Source organism: Trematomus bernacchii, unplaced genomic scaffold (genome assembly GCF_902827165.1).
Source record: "Trematomus bernacchii unplaced genomic scaffold, fTreBer1.1, whole genome shotgun sequence".
NCBI classification, from domain to species: Eukaryota; Metazoa; Chordata; class Actinopteri; order Perciformes; family Nototheniidae; genus Trematomus; species Trematomus bernacchii.
In genome coordinates, this window is record NW_022987821.1 from 6,876,100 (window position 1) to 6,892,407 (window position 16,308).

Consider the following 16,308-nt stretch of genomic DNA (forward strand, 5'->3'; position numbering starts at 1 on the left):
CTGAAGACATAACCAAATAACACAATAGAAACACAGACACACTGCTGATTGAAGGAATTATTATATTGTTGTGTAAGAGCCAGAATACTTTCGTCAAGTCCGCAAAGAGTATCTGTGTCTGTCTAAAGAATAACAGAATCTCACAGGTTTGATCCACTTCTTTTTAGTTTACACAGCACTAAACCTTTGGACCTTTTGCAATCACATGCTCAATAACACGCTGCAGACAGACATGTGCACATTCAAGGTCTCTTGACTAAAGGATGAAACTCATGAGCATGGCTTACAACACATGATCATATCATACAGAATATTTCAACAATTGATGTAGCATTGTTGGAGGAGCCTGGGTTGCTTATCTACACTGAAGCTCCTGTGCATATGAAACCAGACAAGTAGCTACAGTGTGATTAAAGGGGGCTTGTTCAACTTAACCCCCAGTTAATTATATTGCAATATGCTTTCTTACACCCACCATGTTGGCAAAGATCTCCCTCCTCCTTGTGGATGATTAGTAGTCGGGAAAAGTGTCCAATATTACTATATAACTATATATATAACTCCCTGCCCCTGCTGTCGTTTAATAACAGGGACGTGAATTGAAAGTTGTTTGCAGGATTTAGAGGTTTTAAAAAAAAAACTAATTCCCATTCAATCTGAGATTTAGGACGCCTGGAAGCAATAATCTCTTTTTTGATTTATAACTCGGCCTTTGTTGCAGTAGTTATTACAGGCAAAAGCAATCATTTTAATAGAGTGTGTGTGTGTGTGTGTGTGTGTGTGTGTGTGTGTGTGTGTGTGTGTGTGTGTGTGTGTGTGTGTGTGTGTGTGTGTGGGGGTGGGGGTGGGGGTGGGGGTGGGGGTGGGGGTGGGGGTGTGTCTCACTGTATATCTCACTGTATATCAATGCATGTGTCACCTTTAGCAGGTCATCAAGCCATCTTTGATATGTGTGTGTTTCTTGTTTTCTTTTGTCCATTCTTTAAGTGTTAATCCTATTTCTTTTTGCACGAGTTAACCATCATTTTCTGTATTATTTTCCTCCCACTGCATGCCTCCCATTCTCATTTGCTTTCCTGTGGATGATGATGATGATGTTGTGCTGGTGGCTGTTTAAAGTGGAGTCCAAGGTAAGTATCTAAACAGTACATGCCCATAATGTATATGGTAATATTAACGTGGAGATGTCTGAATGTAAAACGCTTAAGTACAAATGTAGTTAATGACCTTTTCTTGACAGTAACTGCAAGCTAGTTCAGGCAGTCACCTCGAGCACTCATGCTGCATTCATACATAACGCCCCTCACCACTCTACAACCAACCAAACACAGTCTCCTTAATATGCCGCTCTATTTAACCTGCCAGATATCTCTCTATGCATTGCTTGCTGCTGCTATTGCTGCAGCTACTTCCACGTCGCTGCTGCTTGCCTGCCCCACCACCACCCCAGCTTCCACCCCAGCTTCCACCTGTAAATGTTAAATGTTAGTTATTTCATCATCACTCATGGTGCTATGTATATCTGTGGAGTGATGAGGCCCGAGCCTAGACGCCAAACATGTGAAAGAAACACGTGACTGAAATCCGATTAACCTGCGCGTGATGTTGGTTGTAAGATGAGATAAAACTGTATTAATACACATAGGGACTAAGAGCAGCAATAGGAACATAAATAATAATAATTTGGGAGAATAGATAGATGATAAAAAGGATAATAAAATGTCTTAAAAATAAACAGATACCTAAATATTCAGAGGTGTATCTAAACACTATAACGTATTAAAAATGAAATTGAATACTCTCTAATATGTACTTGTATACATACAAAAACTTTGTACAGTAGCTTGCAATTAAAAGTCAAATATATCCTGTAGAGATGCAGAAGTAGTAAGTCAATGAAAAACCTAATTGTGTATAAAATAACATGGTTTTGGTGGAATTGTTTATTACTCCCTGGATGTTTACTCAGACCTGTGGCTGAATAAACATGTGTCACAGTAAGACACTGGACGACAGTGCAGACTCATCACTTTTCTTATTAGTTGCAGTTAAACGAAGCCTTGTGGAGATCGAGATTATGGTAATTGATGTTGTTGTGCAAACTGCTGCTTGTAGCCAAACATAGGTCCCTTATGATAAAATGAAGATTGTTAGATGACTTATCCCTTTTCCCACTGCCCTCCTGCACCTAGTGTCTGTTTTATAACTGTGTTTTTCTCTTTTAATTCGGGAGGAGCTGTTCATTTCCTCCCCCTGGTGTGAACTCTGTTGCAATTTAACGGCGTAAATTGAAGTAGAAATTAGAAAAACAACTCAAAGCTCCCCGGCACCGCGGTGGTACCTGTTGAAGGAGATTAAAGTCAAACACGTGAACTCACTTGATACTATCCGACCTCTCCAAACTCCTGCCACCTTTACCCACAGTGTCACATACACACACACACACACACGCACACACGCACACACACACACACACACACACACGCACACGCACACACACACACTTTAATTCCTCTCAGTCCCTGTTGCCACTCTGCCAATATCGCAGAAGGTCATCTGGAACGCCTTGGCGGTTATAAAGAAGTGATATTGAAGTTGAGTCCAGCAGAAAGTTCTCTAATCGCTGTAAGTCTTCTCGTGTGATAATTAAATGGAGGCTTTATGTCCTCGTGCTGTTAATGAGATATGATCTTAGTACAAGGTTGTGTTGTGCTCGGCTTCTTTTGTATTGATAGGTTGATAAAAGTGGATTATTTATTGCTCTTTGCTAAAGGCTTATTAATTAAATTGTTATCCTTGAGAGTCTGTAAGTACATAACCTGGATAAACAATGGTTATAGGGTAAGATATTTAAGTAAAAGATTAATCTTCCCCACTTATTAAAACCTAATTGTGTATATGGCATGTTTTGTTTACAAAATTCTGAAAAAATACATCTTATATCAAAAAAATTTACCAGTGCGAGGAACATATTTCTGCTGTAGTGTCTAGACACATTTGAGAGGTCTTACTTCATAATAATGTTGCTAGGCTACAAACAAACAATTCAGTACCATTGAATCAGAGTTATAGCAGCTTGCTTCTGCGGCATTTACTTATGGTGTGCGTGCTAGTGAGTGAGTGTGTGTGTGTGTGTGTGTGTGTCCGTGTCCATCACTGTCAACCTGTCTGCATGCAGTGAGGGCTGTGTGTGGGCGGCGGTGTGATACATGACCAAAGGCAGAGACAGGCTTGTGATCTCAAACAAACAGGTAGCAGAAAAAAGCACGCTGTCCCCGTCCTGATAAACATCCACATCCAGCTCCACAAAAGAAAGTCATTTAGCCTTTCTTCTTTGGTATATCCCTGTTTTTTCTGGTCGGCCTGAGACCTGATCCCCACGCTGAGAGCAGAGATAAGCGGAATAAAAGACAGGGACAGTAAGAGAGTGTGAAGTGAAGGCTGCTGGCAGGGAGAAATGTCAAGAGGAGGATTGGTTGGGATCGCAGGCAGCTGGAAGTTCAGGGAAAAGGCTGGTGATGCTGCTGCCCTGCACCTCGCCTGAAGGCACTGTGCCTTGACAAGCTGCTTACATGTTCCAGGCGGGTTTTCCAAAGAGCTGTCACTCAGCAGCAGCAGGATGTGTGGAGGTAGGAGAGCTCCGCTTGATTCCCATCAGACCTCAATCTCTGCAGCTCAGATGCATTTTGACAGAGATTCAGAGGGAATGAACGCACCTGAAGGCACGGGGTGGGAATGTGGAGCTTGAGAGAGTAAAATAAGTGGAGGTGATAAACTGGTGTCTTAATAGTACACAGGGAAATGTCACACAAGTGCACTTACTTATACAATCTTTTCTCCCAACTGTGAGAAAGACATTTGGAAAATCTAGCGATGCTGATATGTTAGTTTAGTCTTAGAAAGAAGAGAGTTTACTGTTGGCTGCTCTTCTTAGCTTGAGACTAGAAACTAGTGTTGCATTGTGGGGAATAGACCTGCATTGGTTCATTACCACCCTATTTGTTAAGTATGTGTTCATCCCAAATGTTGGGCCCTGGCTAGCAGCATGCAGTGGCAAGTAAAGCATCTTATTTCTCAGCATACGGGTGAAAACACGGTTCCCTCTGAGAGCCGTCACACAGAGGCCTGTCAACGGTGATATGTCAGCTTAGGTGTGAGGGCTGCCAGTGTTCCTCATGGGAAGTCTAGCATAAGGCAGTGAGTTAAAGATTTGTGGTGGGAGTACAGAGACATCAATCCCTCAAACTGTGTGTGTGCTGCAGAGAGAAACATCTAAATCGTCTGCTACTTGCTTTGCGATCGCCCCTGATTTTGGAGTGTAGCAGTAAATAGACATAGCTGAGATATTATAGAGGAGAGTGGACATGCTTTAGAGGGTTCTCCTTCATTAGGGACTCAAATAGGGCCATCTGACTGATTACATGCATGGGAGAGATGGCTTTAAGTCAAGGCCTCTACGCACCTGTAATCAGATTATATTGGAGCTGCATTTTAACCTCAATCACTGGTACATTAATTTGGAAACATCCGCGTAATTACCCCAAACAAACAGGCCCTCGCTGTCAGCTCTGATGTACGTTTGACTCACAGCTAAACTCATGTTACTGCATCATTTCAACGTTACTCTGTCAGATCGTGTATCTAGTCCTAGTTGTTTCACTGATATGTCGTTGTTGCTTTTCAAAGCTGATGCAAACAGTAGTGACACCCTCCCTGTTGTGGGGCGATTCAGAGGACTGGCATTGGGGAAAAAGAGGCCAAAAAGCTTCAGAAGCACTGAAATGTTATTGCAATAGTAATTTTGTTGGACAAACAGGCCTAAATATGACATTGCAGCTTTAGTGGCAAACCCAAAATGATATGTCCTGCTTTTCACTTCAAGCGGCCCCACATGCTCATTTTCAGGTTCATATTTGTATGTAGTGTCTCTACTGGGACATGTCTCCATGCTTTCATGTTCAAAAAGCTCTTTATTTCTCTCATACTGCCTGTGCTGCAGCACCTCTTTTCACCCTCTGTCTGAAACCAGAGCCTAGTCTGCTCTGATTGGTTAGCTGGCTGGCTCTGTTGTGATTAGTTAACCTCTGAGAGATGTCCCGCCCCTTTGCCTGTACAATTAGTTGGAGTGCTAGCCAATAGAAGCGTGACTGTTACATGGTGACAGTGTTGTAGTCAAGTCACCAATTCACGAGTCCAAGTCACTCTCGAGTCACCACTCTTCGAGTCCGAGTCCAAGTCAGCGTATGCGATAATTCACGAGTCCGAGTCCAAGTCATCGTGCGCGAGAATTCACGAGTCCAAGTCCGAGTCGCGTCAATCAGTGCGCGAGTCCGACTCGAGTCCATCTCTGCATGGTGATGTCATTATGGTCTACATGGAGTCTCATGGAGGCGTTTCAGGACGGCAGGGAGTGTGTGAAACTCCCTCTGGATGGCATGTTAGGATTTTTGTTAAACTGACACAATGGTTAGACGTGCATAAAGTGGTGTTTGGACAGATTATGTGTGTAGTTCTGATATAACTCATGCTGTCTTGTGATCTGGGCTCTGATCCCTGACTGGTTCCCCTCGGGTGTATTTATAGAGGCTCCATGAACACAAGCTGTGGTCTGTTCCACCTGGTTAACCCCTGGACACATAGCAAAGGTCAACATCTGATTTGTTTGTTAGCACCCCCCAATAACTGCACATGTGAAATGTGTGTGTTCTTTGTTATTGCTCTGATCACACCGTTCATATTATCTTGCAGCGTATTAGCCGTCTCTCTCTTTCTCTCGACGTGAGACTTAGTGTTGTTCAGTTCGGCTGCACAGACAGGAATCAGCCGGTTGCTATGGCATCATGAAGCGAGCGTTCCCACAGAATGAATTAAACTGTACGACAGAAACTGGTGATATTGATTTGAAACAGCAGCCCAAACTGTGAGCAGCGACGGGTGGCTGGTGAGGAAACACTCTGGCTGTTTCCTTGAGATCACACTGTTTGCAGTACACAATGTGAACAGATGTTTGCTCTTAAAAACAGAGGTGATTTACTTAGCTTACGTCTAATGAGCGGGAGGAAAGGAGACAAGTCTAGACGAGCACTAGACCAGAGGAGGTAGCTGCAAATAGACGGGAGCAACTCGTCTCTATGGAAACCAGAGGCGAAAACAGTGGCACACACTGCCATGAAAGACTTGTGGGAGACGAGGATGAAAGACGGGAGAAGGGAAAGTGGAAGGAGGGGTGAGGAGCAGAAAGAGGAGAGGATGAGAGGGAAAGATGGTGAGAATGATGTGTGTGTGTGGCAGCAGTAGATATCGATGCCCCCAGTGGGCATTAATGTCCCCGGGTTCATCTGTCTTTGAAAGAATTGATTTCATTTCACCGAGCTGACACAATATCCTCCCTCAAGACACTGTGGGGAGTAATGTCTCTCAAACAATGCCACTGATGACACAATGAGACATAGAAGGTAGCTCCAATTAGAATACTTATTTACCATCACGGCGGGTAATTATTGATAGGGATAACAGCTATTTTAGAGAAGGTTGGAAGGGCTTCACAGCAGGGATTGGTGGTCCAGGTGACGGTTAAGAAGTTGGTGTAATTGTAATGTACTTGATATGTGAGTTAGTTTCAGCCTGAAATGTTTTGTTCTTGTAACATTATTTAAAATCTAACTATGTCACTGTCACTTGGCAGGTAGTATTCCTCAATGCCTTATTGAAGAATCAAGGTGTTTAGCAATTTAACAAAACTATGAGTTTATTTGTGTATTTACCACATGCTATACTATGACTTTTAAGGTCAAAACATTTGTATTTTTTGGACTAAATAAGTGTGTAGTAAGGCTGTCCCGAATACCATTTTTCTGGCTTTGAATATTCGGGTACAGCCCTAGTGTGTCGAAACCAGGCGTGGCACAGTACGTCGTTAAAAATGACCAAAAAGTCATAATGTAGCATGGTATAAGGCACGGTACAGTGTGTGGAAACCAGGCGTGTTACAGTAGTTCATTTCTTAGTTGTAACAATGCTTCTTGGCAATTCATCTTATACCGTTGGAAAGGCTGTTTATTAACCTTTGAAATGGTGCTACATTTATGAGGAACATGCATTTGTGGGATGAGCAGCAGAGCTGAGTACACTGGAGGAAACAATATTTGATCCCTTGTTGATTTTTTAAGTTCACCGACTTGCACATAAATGAAAAGTCTATAATTGTAATGGTAGGTTTATTTTACTAATGAGAGAGACAGAATATCCCAAAAACAGTGTGTGTGTGTGTGTGTGTGTGTGTGTGTGTGTGTGTGTGTGTGTGTGTGTGTGTGTGTGTGTGTGTGTGTGTGTGTGTGTGTGTGTGTGTGTGTGTGTGTGTGTGTGTGTGTGTGTGTGTGTGTGTGTGTGTGTGTGTGTGTGTGTGTGTGTGTGTGTGTGTGTGTGTGTGTGTGTGTGTGTGTGTGTGTGTGTGTGTGTGTGTGTGTGTGTGTGTGTGTGTGTGTGTGTGTGTGTGTGTGTGTGTGTGTGTGTGTGTGTGTGTGTGTGTGTGTGTGTGTGTGTGTGGATGGATGGCTACACCACACACACACCTGCTGTGAGAGGAATGATTGACAGATAACACAATGGAGATGTGTGTGTGTGTCAGAAATAAAAAAGGAAATCACAAACATGTCTTACAGTAGTCATACTTTGAGTGTGTTGAAAAAATGTATAGTAATGCAAGTCCAAAATAGTAAGATAAGGTTGTTGGAAAAACAGGTCATAGAATAGCTTTTTAGAAAAGAAACACCTACCATAACAGCTGCACTGCGCTCGCCCTTTACAGACAGGTCGTGTTTCAGGATTTGTGGCTGTTGAAAAGAAACAGGATTGATTCAATAATGTGGACATCCACCCAGAATACCCCATATGCATTAATAATGGTCATTAATAAACCTCTGCCCTCGTTACATAATCACAACTTCAGCAACGGTCACCCCAGTGCTGACCAGTGTTCATTTTGGCAGCTATTTCAGATTTACTCTTTAGAAGAAAATGGTTATTACTTTGAGTCACATTTTAGTCCTTTTTATCCTTCATAGTTTTAGTCTCGTTTTAGCCAGCCACAACTCAAAACGTTTCAGTTCAGTTTTAGTCGATGAAAAATCAGTACATTTTAGTCAACTTTTAGTCCAAATGTTTTCTCTTTCAACTATTTCAGTTAGGCAAATACATGTATCTGAAATTGGAATTAAGGTGACAATATCAAGTGTTAACATTCGTAAAGCAACATTTCCCTCTTAACTCTTTACTTGTGAGTGACGTGTGCAGATTCCCAGAATCCCAACTAATTCAACCAATGACAGGGATGCATTTTGACGGACAATTGGGGGGGAAATATCCTGCATTTTCTATGTCAAATAGTCCACCATTAACACTTTCTCGTCAAGTAAAACAAAATATACATTTCGTCATAGTTTTTATTATCACATATCTATTCTTATCTCATCATCGTCTCGTCTTAGTCATGTACAAAAGGTCATTGACGAACATTTTTCATCATAGTTGTCGTTGACAAAATGAACACTGGTGCTGACCAGTTTCACTCATCATACTTACTGGTCTCCTCCCCAGGTATCACCACGGTGCTGACCATGACCACGCTGAGCACAGTGGCCAGGAACTCGCTGCCCAGAGTGTCCTACGTGACGGCCATGGACCTGTTCGTCACCGTCTGCTTCCTGTTCGTCTTCGCCGCCATGATCGAGTACGCCATGCTCAACTACTGCGCCTACAGTCTACGCAGACCTCCTGCCAAGACACAGAGAATGGTAACGGAAAGTGTGAGCAATATGTTGGAGCTTTCCATTTGCTGTATATCAGTTCCCACAGCTTCTCAAAACACATTGTATGTAGAGTGTGCATGTCTCATCTTATCTGGCATATCATGCACTCAGTGATGTAGCAAAAGGGACAGTGAAACAAGTGACTACAAGAATCCCAAAAACAACAGATACAAAGACATTTCAAACGCCTAGACATGTTCACTACAGAGACACACAAAATGTCCAGTCGTCTCTCCAGACACTGTGTTTCCCAAATATATTAGTAATGATCTCATTAGTTTAAAGACAGTAGGTTTATGGGTGTCATAGCAACCTTGGGAACCCAGACAATTAGTAGCATTGATTGTAAAAACAAGGGATCAAAGTTCAACCTTCATCCTCACGAGGTAATCACAAATAGGCACGTTTTCCCATTGAATTTAAGGGCCATGAAAATACTTCACACTGAATAAAGCTTTCAGAAACCATTTCCATTGACCACAACAACATATAAAGTGCACCATGCTTTCTTTGTGACATGGCCAGTTGAAACCATGTCTCCTGTTCAGAGCCGAATGTTCTGTGTGGGCGTCCTCAAGGCTGCACCTGCTGAGAACACTTTAATGGTGGCAAACATCCACCAGGACTGAGTCAGCCACCGTCACCACTCCACTTCCCCTCCATTTCCCCTCCATTATTCCCTCCCAAAACTGTACAGACTGTCATTGCAGGCAGAACAATCAAGTTGTGCTTCATTTGGTCCTCTGTATTTCTGCTGTATTTTGGCCTGCTCTGTCTGTGGGGAAGCCTCATGTTTCCCCCCCCTCCCCCCCTGCTGCTTTTATTTTATTTTTCCCACCCACTCAGTCAATGCTGTGCCTCCACATCTAGCTCTCTGTCTCTCTCACCTCCCACTCTTCCTCTCGCTGAGTAGTAGAGAGATGTTTGGAGATTTTACCCCAATTAGGTTGTCCCTCACAATGTCATAAACACCAGGGAGGAAGTCACATCGTGAACTTCTCTGGATGAACTTATTCCAGACTAAAGCTGCTAAATATGGCTTCAAACTAAATAATACTTCTTGTCATTATGTCTTTTGAAAGCTGTAGTTTCTCTTTCTATGACATATGTGTACGTTTTGGACTTCAGTATTACTAAAAAGACACATTTTCAAGAGTGAATCTGATTTTTACAACCCCATACATCACTCTCTGTTCTTGGAAAAGCATATCGATTAAAGAATGCTTTTTGCAGCGATGGACCCTTTTTGTCATTTGCTAAGTCCTAACAGCTGGTACATTTCTACATTTATATTCAACACAACAATACTTGGCATTGATGGAGTTTTTCAGCAATCTAAAACAGCAGTAATGAACATGTCAGGGCTTTGTGACCAGAATGCAATGCAGCAAACAAGCATATTGCATTTAGAGATATGCTGCTACAATCAGCTTTCTGTCATCCCACACAGGTCTACTCATCTTTCAACATGGGTCACGCGCCTCGCTCCATGATGCCCATGGGCAACTCTCTGTTCTGGCAGGAGTACGATGACAACTGCCTGTACGAGTGCCTCGACGGGAAGGACTGCAAGAGCTTCTTCTGCTGCTACGAGGAGTGTAAAGAAGGCGGCTGGAGGAAAGGACGAATCCACGTCAACATCGGGGAGCTGGACGCCTACTCTCGGGTTTTCTTCCCCACCTCCTTCCTGCTCTTCAACATAGTCTACTGGGTCAGCTACCTCTACCTCTAGTGGGTCTCGGGCTGCGACACGTTTTGGGCTCAAACCGCCACGGTCCACTTTGCACCGCGGCCCGAGATTTAAGGTCAAAACTAAGCGAGGAAATGGAGGAAAAAACGGTGGATTACGAAAGACAAGCCGCGAGATATACACGTGTGCTGTGGAGGCCATGATACTTTGAGCGATGGCACTCCGAGGAGATATAAACGCTCGACTGCAGATCAGCAAGCCGTCAGCATTAACTTGAATGGTCCCGTTTATGGCTCTCTCAGAAACCAGACGACAGACAGCTGTGGCTTCAGAGACGCGCGGGGACGGGGTGCGTTGCTCCGTCTCGGTCATCGAGATGGCGAAGCACCCATAGTGCCTTCTTTAGAAAGGGTGCGGCACCCAGAGACCCTGCTTCAAAGCTCATTATCTTTAGGCAGCGGAGGTTGAAGGGATGGCTTTGGCATTACAAAAGAAACCCCTTTGCTACAGGTGGCAGAAATCAATCTCAATAAATAACACTTGCTGTAAATTGGCTTCTCGGCGTCCTCATCTTGAGCACTGGAGGAAATGGATGGCATTTCTATGATAAAACAAAAAGGGAAATGGGACGTATTAGAGGGTATTTCACCAAATACACTCAATCAATTAAACTAATACTGGTAGATGAACAGCAGTAGGTTGGGCTAAAATGTCATGAAGTGTTGCAAAGTGACGTTTTGTTCCTCTCTCGCCTTAGCCACCCTTCAATCGTCGCTGTTTGAACCCCTATAACCTCACACACCACCCGCCGCATGCTGAGCTGTCTATTCTTTGATGAACCTGGAACACCACTGGAGATGTTTAAAACTAACACTCACTTTTAGTTAACCCTTAGAATTAGTTTCTTAGAATAGCAAACTTTTTCTTCTTCTTATAATTATCATTATAATTCAAATGAGTTGTATTTTCCACACCTAGCTCAGCCATCACCTGTTCATCGTTGAATATGAGTTGGTGGTTGTCTGGTGAGCTTGTGTTCATGATGCTTTATGAGACAGCCATGCAGTTTACAGTAGATGCCAAGAAGATTTGTGTGTTTTATAAGAAATGCTGGGTTACATTCTTACACAATGTAGAAGTAAATACATACCAATCTAATACTTAACATGCTAATCTCATACACAGGCATGAAATGTATGTTACAGTATATGAATAAACAGATTATGGTTAGAGCAGTGCCGGTTTCCTTCAGACAACAGATATAGGACAACACTTTTCCTTATTTGCATACACAATGATGTGGTATTATTATCAGCGAGGCCTCTGGATAACCTTAGTTCAAAGGGAAAATTCAAAAAAAAAATTATCATAAATTCTCAATTAGTAGCCAGAACCTTTTTGCCTCGGGGGCAGAAGCTTTTATTTAGGGGTTAACACCTCCATAAGAGACTTGAAAGTGAAGTGAAGTTTCCCCGTGAATTGACCCAAATGCTACACGTTCTTTATAAAGTCCATTCCCACAGTCACTTTGGCCTGTTCCCAAATTAAGCTCAACTCCACATAAATTATTTTGACATTGAAATTGTTGCAGCCGTGTTGGTTTATGGGTAAAAGCCACCCAGCAGGACCTCTAAAGTTTGACACAGTTACTTCTGCTGGTTGAATGAAACCAAATGAAACTGTCCCACTTTGGACTTCACATTAAACCAAGAGATATGTTACTCAGTGAGCTTTACAAGGCACACTGTTACCCACGAACAGCTGTATCTGGCTTCATATTCTGCTTTAAGTGAACTTAGTACATAACAAATGTAGAACTTTTCCAATAGGCCATATAAATCCTAAAGCACATACAAACTGTACATGACGTATTGGTGTTTCATTACAGTTTCAGACGTAGAGCTTGAGTGCCTAACGTTTGGAGTATTCCTGAGAGCTTCATGGATCACAGGTGCTGTAAAATGACTTCTATATATGGTGATACTTCATGCTGTACACACAGTGGCAAATGGACGTCCCACACCCCCTCCTCTAACATGCAAAACGGATGCTACACTTGGAGGTACGCGAACACCACAGGGACGGTAAACGGCTCTTGAAGCGTTCTGGTTTTGTTTACTGTTCTTTGGTGTTTTTTGCAGTCGTTTGGCTTTGTAGAACAATGAAACCCCACTTTTCCCTTCCCCCCCAACACACACACACACACACTTTTCCCCCGGTATTTATATGTTGAGAGAAAAGCTTTTATGTAAGATGTATCTAATTAATGTTTCTATTTTCATACAGTTATATATGGAATGTAAGTTAGGCCAGTAGCGAGGCCGGAGTCAATCTGGTTCCAGTTCAGTCAGTTCAAGCAGCCTGAATGAGCTCATATTTAGGGGTCCTATATATTCATGAGGCCGGCAGACATATGTGTGGCCTGTCTAAAAGTTTGTTAGAACAATAGCGTGCTGCAGGGATGACATACTTGGAAAATTAACAACAATGGCATTGCTCCAGATTTATTCAGAAAATAAGCTCTGCGGTAAACAAATACTCATTCCTGTGTTTTAGGAATACTCTATAGATTAGCTCATAACAGACAGTGTAGTTGCATTAGTAATTGATATCTATGTATCTTATGAACTGGCTGAATTGAACACAGCTTGGCCCACACCACAGTAAAGTGTCCTCACCTCTGATATTTCTACTACACTTTATAAGTGTCTTAGTCCGTTGAGATACTTCAATAAAACAAAATCACTATTTTCTACGTCTTAATGAAAATCACCTGTGTGTTTCAGCTGTATTTATAAAGCCTCTTTACAATCAGAGTACTAACCCATGATCAGAGCATCATTTACTCGCTGAAAGCCTCTTCCGGAGACCTCCCCACCCCCATTAAAGCGTGCCGGCTCCTGTATAAAGCAGAGCGTCGGCCACACATCATGCATCTGTTACATCACCCCCGCTTCATCCTGCCCACCAATTTAGTTTTGATTGTCAGCGAGGTCTCTGGGGACACGGCTGTATGAAAGGGACGCCACTCTGACTCTGGATCAGCACTCCTTCGGGGGTAATATTTTATGAAAACAGGATCTAGAGTGAAAATAGGTATCTTTTTTCTAGTGTGTGGTACATTGCTTATATTAATAAATAACGTTTTGGTCAAGTGCTACTGTGAAGTCTTTTTCTTGTAGAATGAAAGTCTTCCAGATATATGAAATAAGTTGGGGGAAAGCCACTGGAGAATCTCCTCCATGTAGTCTTTCTTTTGGACCAATTTAAACATCTCTCTCTTAAAGCTGCTGTTCACATGCAAATACTGTATGTGACTGCTATGTGTTCAAGACATTAATGCAACATTTATGATTATAATGGCAGTATTATGTGCTGAAACTGCTAGGATTTCATGCTGATGTGTATATAAGTAAACAAACCCTAACCCCATTTAAGATGATTTGTCGAGCTCAAAATCACAAATGTGCCTGTAAAGGTTTTACAGTCTTTCCAACGCCCTCTATCCTTAAAGCCTCTGAGACCATTTGCCACAAACAACACATCAACAGCCGGTGGATTAGAGTTCAAAATCACAAGAGGGATCTACAATCTGTACGACATAACATCCAGATTGAAATAACACACCAATAAAAAATCACTTCAAAAACGCCATGAAGAGCAAGTGATAGACGTACTCAGGTGTTTTGCTTAAGTAGTAATACAACAGTCTGGAAATAGTCTGTGAGCTTTAAAATGTTACTTAATATTAAATCAATATTAGGTATGAAAGAAATGTTATACATTGTCACTCAAATGCTATATCTGTACACAGCGTTATACAGTTAGAGGAACTCACATCTCCCTAAAAATGATCCCTAACCCTTTCACTTGTTCCAACCCCAGCTGGTATCATCTTTGAACTTCAACTCATTTGTTCAGAATATGGCCAGTGCACATTCATTGCTTTCATTAGTCAACACAAGCTAATTCAATGTCCTGATGGGCGAGTTGACAAATCAGGCGTTCCATAAACAATGGAGTGAGTAACAAAAGTCCTCAGGCGTGTCTGTAACAATGATACGACTAATATCCAGCGACAGATGCACGAGCAAGTCACTGCTTCGCCCTCACTTTGTTGACCTAGATCGAAGCGAGCGGCATGAACACAGTGCGAGCGAGAGACAGACAGATAAGTGGAGTCAGAGGGTGGGAGTAACAGAGCTGCAGCGCAACGCAAACTGCAACAAGATCTGCCTCCTACGCAGGAGAGAGCAGCAGGCTCACAGGGATGTGGAGAGAGGAGCACCAATGCAGGGGGAACAAAGTGTGTGTGTGTGTGTGTGTGTGTCGATACAGTGTGCTCATGCTTTTTTGCCTGAGCAGGGGGCTTTTTGCGTGGGTGCATGTATACACTCATAGCTGTGAGTATGTTAGGGATGCACAACATTTGTCTGTGCATGTTCTTAGGGTGAGAGTATTATTATTCTAACCTAAGACATGCAGAAGAGCAGTATTTGTTCATCCCTGAGGAAACAGTTCCAAAAAGGATAGGGCAGATAAAAGGTTGAGGTAAAAGGATTAAGCATGTTATAACTATCTGTGATATGCCTTGTTGAAAGCATACACCCTGTTGGGAGTTTCTGGACGTGTTTCAGTGCCTGTTTCCGCTGAGGTGTCACAGTCTCTGATAATGCAGGGCTGTCAGGTGTTGTTATGCTTCCTCAGGCAGCGTCATCTTGGGAAATGCTGTCTGCAAAAAGCTGATAGCATTCCCAAATATTTCACTCACATGTCTCAAATGGTGAGTTTCCTTGGTGTTTTTCAATACAGCTGAATTGTTTTCCTATAATCAGTCACATCCAGCTGACATGCAGCAGGAGGAGTGTTGTGTTTCAGCTACTTGATAAATGTTTGGCCAATATTTACTCCGGTGCTCGCTTTGTTTTGGTCTCCTAACTTCTCTCCAGGGAAATATCTGGCTGTTTAGCCGCTGGATGCTCCTCTCTCCTGAACACTGGGTTTGTTTGCGGTGGGTTTCCTTACCTTAAATGTTGTTGGGTCACAGAGGCACGTGAAGAATCTGCTCAGCGCTGAGAAAGGTCCCACCATCTCTGGTTTCTGGGATAAAAAAACAGACAAAGAAAACCTTTCATTCAGATATTTGTTTCTGGAAGTTAGCACACATTCTAGTCAAGGTTAGTTTGCTTTAGCTTTTATCAAAATCCAACTCCTACACTTGTATCATAACTTCTAAAGCAGCCTGCGTTTGATAAACACTCCGATTCAATAACATCTGACTTTCATGAAGCTCAGGGTTGGAGATGTGAGGTTTAAACTAAGATGACTAAACTATTATTTATCTGCAGGCAGTCTGATGTTGACTTTTCTCCTTCATTTGTATTCCTCTCTTTCACAGACTTTTCTGAGGGATCAAGTGTATTCACAAAGCCATATTCACTTTTCTCCTATACATAAAGTGAGAGTTCAGCAGATTTTGTGTCTGGAATTAGCTGGAAATGTTGCTTTAAATGTACACTTTTGCTCAATGTTGACACAATGCTAACACATCAGTCTCTTATTATTATTTTCTTAGAACGAAGCACAACAATTTGGTGGGAAAGGACTGCTTCACTGTCACTAACAAATCTCTGCTGGCTGCACAAATGAATGATGGAGGGATACGATCCACCTGCATGATAATGGGAAAGATTGGGCAGGGGTCATTATCAGTTTGAACCATCTGATGTGAGTCCCCTGCAGCAGCAACAGCATGAAAATAATACGAAATCAATCTGAAAATGAAGCCATACGCCGATTTCAGGAGGTCTG

General features: G+C 42.5%; 1 protein-coding gene across 1 annotated transcript in view; it reads left to right on the plus strand.

The window, feature by feature from the left end:
* LOC117498880 (gamma-aminobutyric acid receptor subunit gamma-3-like) overlaps window positions 1-13,610 on the plus strand; it is an 80,830-nt gene extending 67,220 nt beyond the window's left edge. The window contains exons 9-10 of the mRNA XM_034151039.1: window positions 8,596-8,792; window positions 10,258-13,610. Coding sequence (XP_034006930.1) covers window positions 8,596-8,792; window positions 10,258-10,539 — 479 coding nt within the window. The 3' untranslated portion in view covers window positions 10,540-13,610. The remainder of the gene's footprint in view (window positions 1-8,595; window positions 8,793-10,257) is intronic.
* The last annotated feature ends 2,698 nt before the right edge of the window (window positions 13,611-16,308 follow it).